This window comes from Gouania willdenowi, chromosome 5, assembly GCF_900634775.1.
Source record: "Gouania willdenowi chromosome 5, fGouWil2.1, whole genome shotgun sequence".
NCBI classification, from domain to species: domain Eukaryota; kingdom Metazoa; phylum Chordata; class Actinopteri; order Blenniiformes; family Gobiesocidae; genus Gouania; species Gouania willdenowi.
Genome location: NC_041048.1, coordinates 2,218,543 through 2,236,428, shown reverse-complemented (window position 1 = coordinate 2,236,428; position 17,886 = coordinate 2,218,543). Strand labels below are relative to the sequence as shown.

Genomic DNA, 17,886 nt, shown 5'->3' with positions numbered 1-17,886 from the left:
TAATGATTTTTTCAAAACAGCAGTAATAACCTGATAGTCGCACCACATGATATTTTGACACAGAAGAAATTATAGAAGTAAGTAACATAGAAACACTTTAAAAAGTACATATTCTGTATATACGTTACTGCCGGTCCGTATTTGTTTTTATTTCTATTCATTTAAACCTTTTTTAAGTAAATTAAATGCAGTTGAACAAAATATTTGAAATGACACACATACAAAACTGAATACTTTACGTTAATGAAACATTGTGCATGTGTGATGACCTTTTTTTGGCAGTTATTTGTTCCGTGTGAGAGAAACAGGGATGTTACTGATCACTTTTAGTCCAGCGAGTGAGCGCTAAACGCCATGTGGAGGGTTTGTCACCTTGTGTGGTCGCTCATGTAGAGTTTTTCTCTTCCTGTTTGTGCTCTGACTTGTATCATGACTCATACAGACACACAGTGAGGATTTAAACAACGCCTTCATTACAAGACGTGAAGTGGGATGAAATTGAGTCGATGACGTGCTCTACTTCTGTGTTTCTGCTCCAGAGTCGGTGGTGCCGAGTAGCGGAACTTTCCACGTCAAACTGCCAAAGAAAAGAGGAGTGGAACTGGGCCTCACCATCAGCGGTACGAACACACACATGTTCACAGTAGACACTAGAAATACCTGGATGTATACTATATGGGGACATAATGCATGGTGTGCACACTAGTCATACTCAACCGTCCCATGATGCATTGCGAGCGGAATGTAAAATGGTCCGGGGACCGACTTCAAGCTAAAAATCAAACATCCCCTTTTCAAAATAAAAGCATTTCTTCTTGACTTCCATTAGTTTTTTTTTAACTCATTTGTAAATAGGGCTCTTGTTTTGAAGTTAACAGGAAGTTTAGTCAGTCGACCAATGAAGGGTTTCTAATAATGTGTGGATAAAATGTGTCTACGTGAGTTTTATGGATCAAATGATCACATGTTGATATTCTACTTGGTCACTTTCTCACTTCAAATGTTTTCAGAACTTTCAAAGTAAAGGTGAAGAATCAACAGATATTTAGTCTCAGTGTGAACAAGGTTTTTAAAGCTGTAGGTTCTAAATGCTCATCATACTAACCATACTAAGGTCTGATGGTGCGTTCACTGACACATAATGACAATTAAAGGTTTTTTTGTTAGAAAAACAGATTAATTTGGATCCATACGATGATCGTGTGTTGAAATATTGCGATAAATCGCCAAATAAATGTTTTCTTGCACCCTTAGTTTACAGTGAATATAAAAAAACTGACTTTTGAGCTGAAATTTTTTTTTTTTTAAATCAACTGATCTTAGATGTATTGATCGTAGAGCTGTAAACTTTGTCTTTATCTGATAAATATCTATATATCAGTGCTTTGGTGTGTATGTTTACTATTAAACAGTCCAGACTCTTTGTTTTATGACAGATGCTGATGTCGGCACACTTCACTAGTTGCTTTATTTATATAAAGTGTTAAAGTGCTCCATAAATGCATGTGTTTGCCACAGTGACACACCAAGTGTGACCTACATTTGATATTCAACCATGCAAAATGTGGCGTGTGTGTGTGATTGGACGCAGCGTTGGCTCGGTGTCATGTGACTAATGAGCTCGTCTCCATTAGAATATTTAGTCAGTGATGGTCGTAACATGAAAGAGGAGGAATGTGATTGATCACTGTTACATTTACACCCACATGGAACCAACCAATCAATCACTGGCGTTATAATCCTAATCTCTTAGTTTGGTAGCTAATAATATAAAAATTATAAATGGTCTCAGACAGTGAATAAGTTGATGGTGCCATCTACTGGTGGCTTGTGTTATTACAGTAATCTATTACTAGAATAAACCAGGAATACTTTAACAATTACAGTAATCTATTACTAGAATAAACCAGGAATACTTTAACAATTACAGTAATCTATTACTAGAATAAACCAGGAATACTTTAACAATTACAGTAATCTATTACTAGAATAAACCAGGAATACTAACCAATGATACTGTACATACAAGATTAAAAAATGAAAAGTAAACACAGACACCAAGACAATAATTATATTAACACAAGAATAAAAACAAGGTTTAAATAGGAATATTATCAATTAAATATATATATATATAATATTATACAAATATTCAAGAATATGTAGGATATTTTATATATAAGTGTATTTATATGAGTATAAATTATATACCTACATATTAAGATATAATAGGCCTTATTAACTTAAATCACAAATAAAGAACACTGGGTAGGCATGCAGAATATGATTATTATTATTATTATTATTATTATTATTATTATTATTATTATTATTATTATTATTATTATGTAAAATATTATATTGTGTAACAAACACAGCCATTATTAGTGCACAATAGTGACAATATGCACCAGCTCACATATTTTTATACTGTATTTTATTTTAATGAGATTTATATTTCAGAAAGTGAAAGTATTGAAATACAGTTGTTTGAGATTGCGTGTGGTGTTTTAATTTGAAAAACACTAATAATTATTTGAAGCTCTTTCTTCCTCTTCCTGCACTGTATGAATTTCTGTGATATTATGTATTGTTTTTTAATTGTGCAAAATAGATCAATAAAATCTAAGAAATAAATCATGTTTTTTTTAAAGGTAAAAGATTAATTTTTTATTTATTTTTTTTTTTATTTAAACATGGGCTCACGACTCCAAGGTTGAAAAACTCTGTTCTAAGGACGCTACTGCAATTTAGAAAAAAAAAAAATTGTATATTTTTTTCATTATTTAGGAATATAATTTTAATGAGTATTTTTTAAATTGTATTATTACTAGGTATTTAATTTTATTTCCACGACTCAATGGTTGAATATTCTTGCTGTAATTAGAAAATAAATTACTGTCTTTTTTATTAAGAATTATAATTTTAATGAGTTTTTAAAAAAAAAAAGTATTTGAAAAACCATGGTATAATGCTATACTAGTGTGTGTGAATAAATGATTATCTATCTATCTATCTATCTATCTATCTATCTATCTATCTATCTATCTATCTATCTATCCATCCATCCATCCATCCATCCATCCATCCATCCATCCATCCATCCATCCATCCATCCATCCATCCATCCATCCATCTATCTATCTATAGCTTCATATTGTGGTGCCATGTTTTGTTCACAGCCAGTAAGAAACCAGGAGAGCCTCTCATCATTTCTGATATTAAAAAAGGCAGCATGGCTCACAGGTATGTCATAGCCCTCATTTATATTTCATTTTAAATTTAAATAAGTTTTATTCTTCTTCTACAAATGAAATATTATTCAGATTTTTTTTAATAAACTGTAGTTTTACTATTTTAATACCAAATACTGTTTCATACATGAATCTAAAGCTTCCCTATAAAGCAGCAGTTATTGTTGAGTTTCTTTTGGACCTTTTGTGTTGCTCTGACTTTTCATCTAGAACAGGAACTCTGGAACCTGGTGATAAACTACTGGCCATAGACAACATCAGGCTGGAGAACTGCTCCAAAGAAGATGCAGATCAGATCCTCCAGCAGTGTGAGGAGTTGGTTAAACTGAAAATACGAAAGGATGAAGACAACTCAGGTGATTTATGAACTGTGTGTGTGACAGAGTAACAACAAAAATACACTAAACATAAGGAAAATATACAAAAATACACTAAACATCAGTAAAATATACAAAAATACACTAAACATCAGTAAAATATACAAAAATACACTAAACATAAGGAAAATATACAAAAATACACTAAATATTAGTAAAATATACAAAAATACACTAATTATTAGTAACATATACAAAAATACACTAAACATAAGGAAAATATACAAAAATACACTAAACATCAGTAAAATATACAAAAATACACTAAACATCAGTAAAATATACAAAAATACACTAAACATAAGGAAAATATACAAAAATACACTAAATATTAGTAAAATATACAAAAATACACTAATTATTAGTAACATATACAAAAATACACTAAACATAAGGAAAATATACAAAAATACACTAAACATCAGTAAAATATGCAAAAATACACTAAACATAAGGAAAATATACAAAAATACACTAAATATTAGTAAAATATACAAAAATACACTAAACATAAGGAAAATATACAAAAATACACTAAATATTAGTAAAATATACAAAAATACACTGAACATAAGGAAAATATGCAAAAATACACTAAATATCAGTAAAATATACAAAAATACTTTAAATATCAGTAAAATATACAAAAATACACTGAACATAAGGAAAATATACAAAAATACACTAAATATCAGTAAAATATACAAAAATACTTTAAATATCAGTAAAATATACAAAAATACACTACATATAAGTATAATGTAAAAAATACACTACATATTAGTTAAATGTACAAAAAACATTGAATATAAGTAGCATTTACAAAAATACACTAAATGTAAGTAAACTGTACAAAAACACACTACTAAAGTGAAATCGAAAATACACCAAAAAAAACATAGGACAACATAAAACACAAAATGACTACAAATACACATAAAATCATAAAAAATATACAATATACAGGGACAACAAAAGTTCACTAAATGTGAGAAAAATATACAAAATGATAAACATTCAAAAAAAGTTTGTCAAAAACACACAAAAGAACAACAAAAACACAAAATAAAAAATATAGGACAACAAATGTACACAAAATATATGTAAAATATACAATAATACACAAATTTACGACAAAAAAATTACAAAATCAGAGAAAACAAAATGTGCAAAAATATAAAAGTTGATGAAAAAAGATGCAAATAATAATGTCAGAAAAACACAGAAAAGACTTCAAAACTTACAAAAAGCAACAAATACACTCAAAATAAAAATATCGGACAACAAAAGTTCGCAAATTGTAATGTATACAAAACTGACTTAAAAAATCAAAATGAAAACAAAAATACACAAAATGATTTAAAAAACATACAAAATCACAGAAAAATATACAGTGTTAACAAACATTCACAGAATGTGAGAAAAATATACAAGACGATTAAAAACTAATGTCTCGACGACACAGAAATGACTCAAAAATGTACTAATAGCAACAAAAACTCAAAATAAAAAATATAGGACACAAAAAAAACACAAAAGACTTCAAAATACACTAAACTAAAATATGGACAACAAAAATATGGACAACAAAAATACACAAAATATAAACAAAATGTACAAAAATGACTCCAAAAACCAAATGAAAAAAAATAAACTCAAAGTGACAGAAAAAAAATTTAAATCAAAGAAATATATACATAGTGACAACAAAAATTCACAAAATGTGAGAAAAATATACGCAATTATTAAAAAATAAGTTTAAAAACAAAACAAATATAGGAGAACAAAAATACACCAAAATACACAAAAAACTTACATTATAAAAGTAAAATATAGAAAACAACTCCAAACACAAACAAAGCCTTTGTTTTTTCTTGTGTTAATACACAGAATGCTTTATTATTCTGATATTACTATTCTAATGTTGACATGAATGTTGATCATGTGACCCTCAGATCAGATACAATCACACTTTGTGTGTGATCGCCTGTTCATAAAATCCAATATTTAAGGTCTGACCACCAGGGGGCAGCATTGGTTTTGCCAAGTGTTTGTACGAATAATATACAAACACACACACACACACACACACACGCTGACACACATAAATAAGCAAATCTGAGGGAAATAGTGATTTTTGTGGCTCAGGAAACATTAGGAAGAAATATCAGCTGGAGATTGTGTAATACATCTAATTTACAAGGTACACACACACACACACACACACACACACACACACACACTAGGAATGATGTGGAGATGATACATTCATGCATCTTAACTCAAGTTACCATAGTTACCATTGAAATTGGGCTTTTTCCGTAGAGTTTTGACCCACTTACGTCAAATATATGTGTGTGTGCACGTCCTGATGTGTCAACGTGTGTGTGTGTGTGTGTGTGTGTGTGTGTGTGTGCGCGTGTGTGTGTTTGTGTTTGTGCGCGTGTTTGTGTTTGTGCGCGTGTGTGTGTGTTTGTGTTTGTGCGCGTGTGTGTGTTTGTGTTTGTGCGCGTGTGTGTGTTTGTGTTTGTGCGCGTGTGTGTGCAGTGTTGGGGAGTAACGGATGTAATGGTGTTACGTAATCAGATTACAAATCATGTGTAATTGTAATCCGTTACAGTTTAAATAGTTAGTACATTGTTGAAATCAATGGATTACACCATATGTGTCAAACTCAGGGGCCAGGGGCCAAATCCTGCCCTTTGGAGCATCCAGTTTGGCCTGCAGGAGGGAGTTTAAAAAATGACAGAAAAAATATGAATCATTGTGTAAATGAAACTCAACAATATTTAAGGCGGGGGCCTTGGGGTTGGGGGTTGGGGTCGCTGGCGGGATGCGCTGGGTGCTCGGCTGCTTGGGGCTTCCTCGGATGTGTGTGTGGGGGCGGTGGCTGCCTCTCAGCCTGGGGTCTTGGGGGCATCTGGGGGGTTGCTCGGCCGTGGGGGGGTGGCCTGGGTCTCCCTGGCCCCAGCTCTTTCTGCTGGCCTGGCTGCATCTGTGGGCCCGGGGCAGTTCCTGGGTTTGCGGTAGCATTTTTTTTGCACATATACTGGTATACGATGCACTGGCACGCCTTGGGATGTGGGATCAAACTCATACTGGGCTTAACTTTAGACACGTTAATCCCAAATACCTGCTTTAGGTACGACCACTCACTCATTCCCCCTGTCCACAGCCACCACCATTATAGCTAAGCTTCACACTAAGCACATAATAAGCACAATATATTCTACAACTTCACATCTCACCCTCACTGTAAAACAATCTATTCTTCCCACCCTTTCTATTTCCGACCTTGAGTCTCTCCTCCCTGCTCCCTTTCCCCTCCCCCTCCCCTTCCACTTAGGTGTAACACTGCTCTCCCTTTTTATATCCTTCCTATAATAAAATATTTCTTACCCTTCCTTAGGGAGGGCTGGTGATGGTCACAATTAAGCAATAAAATAAATACATTTATTTTATTGCAATAACAAAACATGCATTGCTGTCTCATAATGATTGCACTTCTTGTAGTGTTGACCTTTGACAGCATGTGCAGACAAGTAAAAAAAAAACAATATTTAAGGTGATCTCAGTTTTCCCAGTGCTTATATCACATGATTGCAGTCATTTTTAATGCTAAACTGTTGAAAAAACTCAAAATTCTTACAAAATGTGTAAATTTTTCTCAAATTTTGACATAATAATTCCCTTAATTAAATAGAAATTGATCACAAAATCTAGGAACTTTAAAGTGAAGATCCTGTTGGGACTGATATTTGTCACTTATTGCTTGTATATATTTGGTTTTTTACATAGTTTTGGATTTTATGTGTACGTAGAAGTGTAAACTAGGGCAAAATTATGTTAAAATCACTTATTTTCCTGCATAAAATCTGTGGCCCCCAGTTTTAATGGCTTTGTATTTGGTGTGTGCGTTATATTAACTTACTCGTGCCTGTGTGCGTGTGTGTGTGTGCGTGTGCGTGTATCAGATGAACAGGAGACGTCGGGCAGCATCATCTACACGGTGGAGCTGAAGCGCTATGGAGGCCCTCTGGGTATCACCATCTCAGGCACTGAGGAGCCTTTTGACCCCATCACTATATCAGGCTTAACCAAGAGAGGCCTTGCTGAGAGGTACACACACACACACACACACACACACACACACACACACACACACACACACACAGCGTTTTACTGGAAATCTAAGTTGCCAGTTTTTGTAGAAGCTTTGGAACTATTTTTTATTTTTTTATGTCATATTTAAACAATAAAGTACATGGCACCTAAAACTCTGCTCACTGGGACAGAAAACATCACCTCTGCTTGGACACAGAGGACAAAATATACTTTTAGACATTTTTTTTTGTTGTCTACTTGTTCATGTTACAGTTTAAATGTGACTAATCTCACTTTAGGTTTTAGGATTTGAACTAAATGACACACATGCACTTAAACAGAAGAAGAAAAATAAGACAATGAAATATAATGCTGGTGTGGATACTTAGTTTAAAAGGAGCAGGGGTGAGTTCCTTTGTTCTTTCGTAGAACAGCAGGTGTGAGTTAACACGAGGTAACCACAGATTATGTAATGACAAACATGAGCCTCACACACAGACTATGACATAATCCCTCATTATGATGCGTTTCCCATTCGTCCACCTGCCATGGCAACAGAAATATGCACAACATTCAAACGGCAGATACAATCAGAGCCATAATGACCACAGAGTGCACCAGTAGAGATTATAATCTGTGTGAAGATGGAGACACGTTTAGAGCAGTGCTTCTCAACCTTTTCAGCCCTCGACCCCCAAAATAAGTCAGTAAGATGATTGACCATTGTTCTAGTTCAGCTCACTTTATTAACCATTTGCTTTAAAACCACATTGGAAAAAAAATGTGCAACAGTCAACATTTAAAGAAACATTTCACAATAATAAAACAAACAACCAACAATCAATGCCACTAATAATACTATAATATAAAGTACTGTACAATAAAGAGTCACAGAAAACCACATCAAATACTATTGGGTTGAGTCTGTACAATAAAAAGTCCATCGAAAATGAAAGTGCTTTGTTTAGAGTCATCACAGTTTGTTGAAATGAGCAGCAGAACATTTGATAGAGCGATACCTTTTCCCATTAACCAATAGTAAAGCTCGGTTTAAGAGTCTGGCTTTATGTGTGGCCCCCAGGAGCCAATATGCTGCTAGCTGAGCCAAACACTTTGTTTAAAGGTGCAGTCCGCAGCTCTCGGATCCAAAGTCCCTCCCCCAGAGGAGCAAACAAGCTAACGTTAGTCAGACAGCAACATCACAGTAATATAACATGCTCTGTTAAAAGCATATTACTGCAGCGCTTCTCTCTCTCTATGTGCACACACCAGATTCTAGTAGCAGCAGCAACAACACAGTGTCACTTATAGCACTCAAATGGATGCTGCTGCACACACACAAACAACACATGCACTAGTTCTAGTGTAACAATTACAAATCAAACATAATATAAATCAAGCAGCAGTCATTACCTTTCAAGCAGAAAAGTCATCAATTCCATCTTCTACTCCTCCAGACCATACACTGTAAAAAAGACAGCGCTCTAGCTCCAGGAAAGGGGCGGGGCCTGTGAGCAACACCTGTCAGACAGTCCATCAAACACAATCCTGGCCCTGATTGGTTCTTTTTGCTCGGTCGTGCTGCATTCTGGCAATCTGCCAAAGGCTGCAGGAGCAGCAGGGGGCGGGGCTCAATGAGACTGTTTTTTTCACACAAACTACTAGTTTGATGTAACGCTGTCCTTACATAGTGACAGGTTTGGCAGATATGACAAAAAGTCACTTTTATAAGAGTTGCAGACTGCACCTTTAAGGTTTCTTTCAGAGTGAGATTATAAAACCACGCAGTAATACAATTAGTTAAAACACTCTCAATTACACAATAGTAGACGTTTAAAAGAGTCTTAGCATTTTGGGTGAAGTCACGAAGCGTGTGTAAAAAGATGAGGCGCTGTGTTGCTTTCTTAGAAATGTTACTGGTATTGGAGCACCAGTTCAAGTCATGAGAAAATGTACGTACATTTCTCAACAATCTGCACATCACAATCATTGATATTAATAAGCAACTGATTTCTATTGTGACAAAAGTAAATAACAAGTTTACATGTTTTTGATGTGTTCAAATGCAAGTTGTTTTCTTTACTCCATCAAACTACTTTTTCTACCTCCTCACGATAAAGTGTTTCATCTTTTGAGCTGATAAACCCAGTGATGGTTGTATCATCTGCATATTTAATAATCACATTGCTTTTATGAGATGCTGCAAGGCCGTGAGTATACAGGGTGAACAACAGAGGGCTTAAAATACATCCCTGAGGGGAACCAGTGCTAGTAATCTGTGATAAACACATTTATTTATTTATTCATCTGAATAATCGACACTGTTATCCAGGAAGTTTATTATTATTATTTGTGCAATAGTATATTAATCATTGTTTTATTCAGAAATAAAATGGGTTGAAAGTGACCAAATATGGGGGAAAAGGTGGTGAAATGTGATTTTCAAATCACATAAATTGGTTAAAAGTTGCAAATTAGAGTGGAAAAAACAGACAGAACAAATTGTAAAAGTGTCATTATTAGAACAATTAGTTTAAACTGGCAAATAATGACCATGACTAATCGTGAATGTGGTTAAATTGGCAAAAAAATAAGCATGAAACATGGTGAAAAGAGGTTAGAAATGACAATAATGGGTCAATATATGTGACATTAGGTGGAAAAGTGGTGGAAAGGGTTTATAAGTGCTGAATATGTCTAGAAAGAGGAAAAATGTGCAGAAAACGCATTGAAATGTGATGTAGAAGTGTCAGAAATGGGAGTAATGTGGCAAAAATACAATAAATGTAGCAAAGATTTGGCAAGAAAAAGTGATGAAAATAGGTTAAAATATGATGTTTGGTGTAGTTACAGAAAAAGGGTAAAAATAAGCAAAAATGGGCTCAAATTGTTCAGAAAATATTATCTTGCATTAAAATGACACCAAATTTAATAAAACAATTTGTTTTGTAAATGCAATATATATATATATATATATATATATATATATATATATATATATATATATATATATATATATATATATAACATTAAAAAAAAATCTAAATTAGAATCTCACAAAATATTTTAATTTTTTTTGTAAATGCAAAAAAGACAATTATAAATAGAAAAAAATACATTCACTGTAAAATATGTATTATTAAAAGTGCAAATTTTAGGACATAATATCACTGAAGGATCTTTCAAAAAAAAAAAAAGTTTTTTTTTTCTTTTACTTTAAAGAAGTTTTTTAAGCAAAAAAAACAAAACAATTAAATCAGGTCAAATACATGTAATAGCCTATTAAATATAGCTTTATGTCAAAGTTTCATTGGCATTATATTATATATTTCTAAGTTTTTTGGCATTATATTTGCCTAAATGCATTAATTTGGTGTTTTTTGAAGATAATTCCTTGCTTATTTTTATTTAGTACCTTTGTGTAATATGCATATGAAAAGCACTGGCGTAAAATAAATAAAAAATATCAATATTTGTTTAAAATAAATAAGAGCAAATAACTTAGTGTGTTTGTGTGTCTGCAGGACAGGAGCGATACATGTAGGTGATCGTATCCTGGCTATCAACAGCGTCAGTCTGAAAGGGAAACCATTAAGTGAAGCCATCCATCTTCTACAGATGGCTGGAGAGACGGTGACGCTGAAGATAAAAAAACTGCTCGACAGTAAGTGTTGTTATATCTGTTATCATGTGATCCCAATAAAACACTGTTTACTAGGTTTAACCCTCCTATTATCGTTGCTGTTTTAGTTGTGTAAAACTTGTGATACAGTGCATACTTTAAAGCAGTGGTTTATAATTTCTTTTGTTCCATGTACTGCCTTCATATCATAAGTTCCCTCTATGTAATTTAATCATATGCTTTTTAATTTATGGAACAGCGAGCTCTCCTAAACCCCTAACTGTGTCTCTAAGGTTTAATCTGCTAATTACAAACAATGAGTGTAATTTAAAGTGACATTTATTTTAAAGAAGCCACCAATGCAAATTTCATGTGTTTGCTTCATTAGTTTGTAAATACAGTCGCCTATGTATAATCTAGCTTATTATGGCATCTATAGCGTAAAATAATCCTGTTTCAATAAATGACCAGGAAATATAGTGTTTTACTGAGCAAAAGTACTGTTAGTTTGTGGTGAATCGTCCATAAATTTTTTTTTTTTAAAAAGCCTAAAAAGAAACTAGAAACATGTCTCGATTATTTTTTAATAATTGTTAAATCTTTCCAAGTACCCTCTGCAATGTGGTCCTGCACCCCAGTTTGGGAACCACTGCTTTAGAGTTTACTGTCAATGAGAAGGAGGATTTGGAACAGCTCTTTCACAGTAAAAGTGAAGTAGAGGAGGATGTGTGAGACAGAGGACTATATAGTTAATAATCCCAAATATGTTACAGAAAAGAGATTAAAATAAGTAAATAACTATGTTCATGAGAGTCATGAATGTTATTCCCAAATTTGAAAAAAAACCCCAAAAACACTAAACCACGTATCAAACTAAAGGCCCGGGGGCCGAATCTGGCCCTTTAGAGCAGCCGATTCGGCCCGCAGTTGAAAGTAAAAATGACAGAGAAATCATTAATTATTGTGTAAATGACCAAATAATTAAATTGTAGATATCTCAGCTCCTCCAAATACACAAATTCAATAGAACTCCACATATTTACCAGGGATCCCTGTGTTCCCCATTACATGCTTCTATCACATGATGGCAGTCATTTTCATCTGAAATTGTTGAAAGAACTCTCAGTTTTTTATTTTCTAAAATCTTGTAATTTTCCTTAAGTTTTTTTTTGTTTCTTTTTACAAAATGTCCCAAATTAAACAATATTCTCACTGTTGACTGTAAAAAACCAGCCAATAATTGATCTTTTTAACATTTTAAGATCTGGAGGAAAGGAAAGCAGCGACAGAGGGCGAGGACACGACGGAGAACGACATCAGTGACCCTGAGGATGATCTGACGGACAGTCAACAAACCAATAAACTCTCAGAGCTTTATTCCACCACCATTCCCAGTGTGGACTCAGCCATGGACTCATGGGACGGATCAGGCCTGGACGCTGGATACGGCAGCCAAGGTGACACTTCAAGGACCCTCCCCTGTTTTTACACATCTGGCCTAAAATCTTTGCAATGTCCTTATTAGTAGATGTATGTCTAATAAAACACATTATTTTGCACTATATTCATTTAATTCACTTTTAAAAATGGGACTACTTTAAAGTTTAGAGCCTGTGTTCCTCCATCTTGAAATCATGTGATTGATGATGTCACACGGCCCCACTGCCTGTAAACATCCCTTTGTTTTCTATTGGAGTGAAACTTTCAGCCTGATTTATAGATAATTTAACAGTTTTTTTAATCATTTATCAACTTTTTAGTCACAAAGACAATTTGTGCTGCTTTTGTTTGCTCTAAACAATCAGGAAAAGTTAAAGATGTTGTTGTAAACCTCTTATTTTTACCCAAAGAGGATTAAATCAGTTTTGACCTGAAAAATAATCTATGACCACAGGGGGCGACAGTTCCAACTCTGAGGTTTGTTTTTTTTTTTTTTAACAGCAAATGCTTTTTTTTTAGTTTTGTTTTTAATATATGTTGTGTTTTATTGTTTTAATCTTGTAGCACTTTGAGATTTGGTATCAAATGCATTACAAATAAGATGTATTATTATTATTATTATTATTATTATTATTATTATTATTATTATTATTATTATTAGACAATGAAGCAGAGAAGAAAAGCTCTCCTAAGGGACCTTTACTTTCCCTTAAACATTGGGTTTACACACTCTGGTGGCTAAAGTTAGCGAGTAAATCACAGATTGTTTAATGTCTGTATATTTTGTGTTTTGATGTCGGTTTGTGTTTTTGTTTTACTATATTTTTGTTCTTTTGTTTTTTTGTGTGTTTTTCTTGTTGTTTTTGTGTATTGTGGCCATTTTGTATATTTTTATCTTTATTTTGTGTGTTTTTGGAGTCATTTCAGTCGTTTTTTTCTTTTTGGGTATTTTTGTAAGGTAATTTTGTGTTTTCTGGAGTCATTTTTGTGTTTTTTTGATAAATCTTATTTTTCTTATTATATTTTGTGCGTTTCTAGTTTATTGTGTTTATTTTTGTCATTTTGTATAATTTTCTCTTATTTTTTGTTTTGAGTTTTTGTTGTCCTCTACAGTATGTGTATGTTTTTCTTCTAATTTTGGTTTTCACTGTATTTCCTCTTCCCTGCTCAGGCACGTACAGTCAGCAGGGAGCTGGAATTGCTCTCCATCCACACGAGTGGCGAAGCACAAAGCAGCAGCGCAGCACAACGCCCCCTCCTGGGCGTCGGAAGAACTACCCGTTTAGCGACGGAGGCTTTAGCGAAGATGACTGGGACAAACCATCAGGGTGAGGACGAATGTTTCTATTCATTTATCTACAAACATCACAATCTGCTTGTTACGTGTTATTTCAGCCGTTTGTTACCAAACAGTGCAGAACCTTCTTCATTGCACGAGTTCCCAGTTTACCCATAACACTGATGCACAGATCACAACACAATAAACAGGAGAACCAGAGGAGAACACGTTGCTGTGCTTCGAAGGCGTTAATTTGAATTAATAAAAAAAAAATTAAATTAAAAAAAACGCAGATGGAAAACAAAAGGCCAGTTGTGTGGAAATAGTTTAAGAAAGAGTTAGTTTTTTAAATTTTATACACAAAATACACATTTGTTTGAGAAAGTAAAGCAAGAATCCAGAAAAGCATGAATATCGCTTACCGTACTTAAATTTAGATTAATCGAGATTAGTTATTGACAAAGTCTCTAATTAATTAGATTTTTTATTTTTTTTATTGAGTCCCACCTCTGATATATATATATATATATATATATATAATTGTTTTTGGGTTAAGTTTATTTTTATTTTTTAATTTTTTGTATCTGTTTTTATGTGTTTTTATGTCATTTTGTGTGTTTCTGATTATTATTATTTTTGTGTATATATATATATATATTTTTTTTTACTTATTTTGTGTGTTTTTAAAACGTTTTGTTTTTGTTGTCTTATATTTTTGTTCTTGTTTTTTTTTTTTTTGTGTTTGTCTTGTAGTTTTTTTTGTGTATTGTTGCCATTTTGTATATTTTTTATTTTAATACGCAAAAACACATTTGTTTCAGAAAGTTTATCAAGAATTCATAAAAGCATCAGTATTGCTCCGTTAAATTCAAGTTTGTGAACAATGCAATCATGATATTCTTTATTCATATTTACATTATGTTAGCACTCAGTGATGGAAATAATAAACAGTATTTAATTGTTTAAGCTCATTTATAGTTTTCATTGATTCAGTCATAAACCAAAATACATTTAAACTAGAAAGCGTTGCTTCTCATGTCAAATACTGGTAAGAGATTATTTTAGATTAGTCGAGATTAATTAATTAGATTTTAAATGAATTGATTGAGTCCCACCTCTAGTAGAAATACATAGAATATCCAACTTTTATAGTCTATAGTATAAAAAGTTGTTCACGTTTCACATCAGTTTCTGCTTAATTAAATTCCTCAAGCAAGTCTTTAGGCGGTGGTGCCATCATGCATTTTGTCCTATTTTCCACTGGCCTGTCCGTTACTACCAATGTGATGTGCAGCTCTGGACAAGAATCATCATCATCATCATCATCATCATCATCATCATCATCATCATGGTCCACTTGTTTCCATCTTTGAGCTTGAACTCTTACCTGCTCTAATGTTCCTCCTTTAATGCTTTTATTATTATTTATTATTATTATTGATGTATTTATTATTAGTATTATTATTATTATTATATTTTTCTATTATTTTTGTTATGTAATCATATTAGCCTGTAATCTTAAAGGCATTACTCTGCAAATTCACCACGAGCTATTTCTAGTACAACATATACGTCGTTTTAATCCAATGAAACGCTGTGATAAAGTATTGATCGTAGAGATTATTTGGAGCCGCTGAGGCTGACTACGTTTCCATGTCTGTGTATTGTGTATTATTGTGCATTGATGTGCATAGAGTTTATTGCTGAGTCATAGAGATAAGCCTTGTGAGGATAGTTATGTAACGCCACTGGGGGCAGAGAGGGATTGTGGGAGGATGGCGAGAGGAACAAAATGCTAAATTAATCTAGTCAGACAAAGAGTTAAAGGATTAGATTAGGTTGAAGCAGAAAGAGTTGCTTCTCTATAGATATATACACATGACTGTTCTAGATATGTGGCACCGATTGTAAAGTTGCTGAAATAAACGGCAACGTTTTGCAATATTTAGCAACAAATCACTCCGTGTATAGTGCTCTTTCACATCAATGAGCTTTTATTTTGGTACTTCTAAAATTTGGGTGTAAGCTAAACATTTAGTTTCACCCGTAATATTTAACATTTAAGATTTACATTTAATATTTAGATTTTGGTTTAGATTCAACATTTAAGATTTTCTTTTAAGATTTACATTTACCATTTATATTTAAATCTAATATTTAGATTTAGATTTAACATTTAAGATTAGGATTTAGATTTAAATCTAACATTTAGATTTAATATTTAGAATTTACATTTAATATTTAGATTTAACATCTAGATTTAGATTCAATATTTAACATTTAGATTTACATTTAAAATTTTATATTCAGATTTAAGATTTACATTGAAAATTTAGATTTAGATTCAGATGTATTATTTACCATTTCGGTTTGTTTTCAATATTTAACATTTAGGTTTAAATTTATGATTTAGATTTAATATTTAACATTTAGATTTAGATTCAACATTTAGATTTAGATTTGATATTTAATATTTAACAATTATGTTTACATTTAGATTTCATTTTTAAAAAACAGTAACATTATACTTTTACGAGAAAAGTAAATGTCACAGATATTGCTGTGTATCTGCTCAAAAATAACAAAAAAATTCACTTGTTTTTTAAATGCGATTTGTTGCTAATTGTTGCAAAAGGTTTCTGTTTATTTTAGCATGTGGAACTTTACAATCAGTTGCCCCATATCTAGAGACAAAATGACCTTTTAATGACATCATCACTTATTGGTGTTTTATGTAAGTCATATTTTGCAGCTGATCTGGCCAATGATATTATTAGTTGACGTAAACGGTGTAAAAAACAAAGTGTTTTTATGTGTTTGTTTAATAGATTTATGGGCCAACCAGACGGTATTTTACTGGATCCAGAAGATAGTTTTTGGTGTCAGGCACTAGAGGACCTGGAGACCTGTGGCCAATCAGAATTACTGAGAGAGATTGAAGTAAGATCTTTGTATCTATCTATGTATCTATCTATGTATCTATCTATGTATCTATCTATGTATCTATCTACCTATCTATCTATCTATCTATGTATCTATCTACGTATCTATCTATCTATCTATCTATATACATATCTATCTACCTATCTATCTATATATCTACCTATTTATCTATCTACGTATCTATCTATCTATCTATCATCTATCTATTTATCTATCTATGTATCTATCTACGTATCTATCTATCTATCTATCTATCTATCTATCTATCTATCTATCTATCTATCTATCTATCTATCTATCTACCTATTTATCTATCTACGTATCTATCTATCTATCTATCATCTATCTATTTATCTATCTATGTATCTATCTACTACGTATCTATCTATCTATCTATCTACGTATCTATCTATCTATCTATCCTATCTATCTATCTATCTATCTATCTATCTATCTATCTATCTATATACATATCTATCTACCTATCTATCATCTATCTATTTATCTATCTACGTATCTATCTATCTATCTATCTATTTATCTATCTACGTATCTATCTATCTATCTACGTATCTATCTATCTATCTATCTATCTATCTACCGTATCTATTTATCTATCTATCTATATACATATCTATCTATCTATCTACCTATTTATCTATCTACGTATCTATCTATCTATCATCTATCTATTTATCTATCTACGTATCTATCTAGTTATCCATCTACGTATCTACCTATCTATCTACGTATCTATCTATCTATCTACGTATCTATCTATCTATCTATATACATATCTATCTACTTATCTATCTATCTATCTATCTATCTATCTAGCTTATCTATCTATCTATCTACTATCTATCT

The 17,886-nt window shown here is 32.3% G+C and overlaps 1 protein-coding gene across 1 annotated transcript in view; it reads left to right on the top strand.

Annotated features, from left to right (window-relative positions):
• grip2b (glutamate receptor interacting protein 2b) overlaps positions 1-17,886 on the top strand; it is a 163,106-nt gene that overhangs the window by 121,395 nt on the left and 23,825 nt on the right. The window contains exons 14-21 of the mRNA XM_028447334.1: positions 540-620; positions 3,183-3,246; positions 3,465-3,610; positions 7,606-7,750; positions 11,260-11,399; positions 12,620-12,814; positions 13,969-14,125; positions 16,905-17,016. Of these exons, the coding sequence (XP_028303135.1) occupies positions 540-620; positions 3,183-3,246; positions 3,465-3,610; positions 7,606-7,750; positions 11,260-11,399; positions 12,620-12,814; positions 13,969-14,125; positions 16,905-17,016 (1,040 nt within the window). The remainder of the gene's footprint in view (positions 1-539; positions 621-3,182; positions 3,247-3,464; positions 3,611-7,605; positions 7,751-11,259; positions 11,400-12,619; positions 12,815-13,968; positions 14,126-16,904; positions 17,017-17,886) is intronic.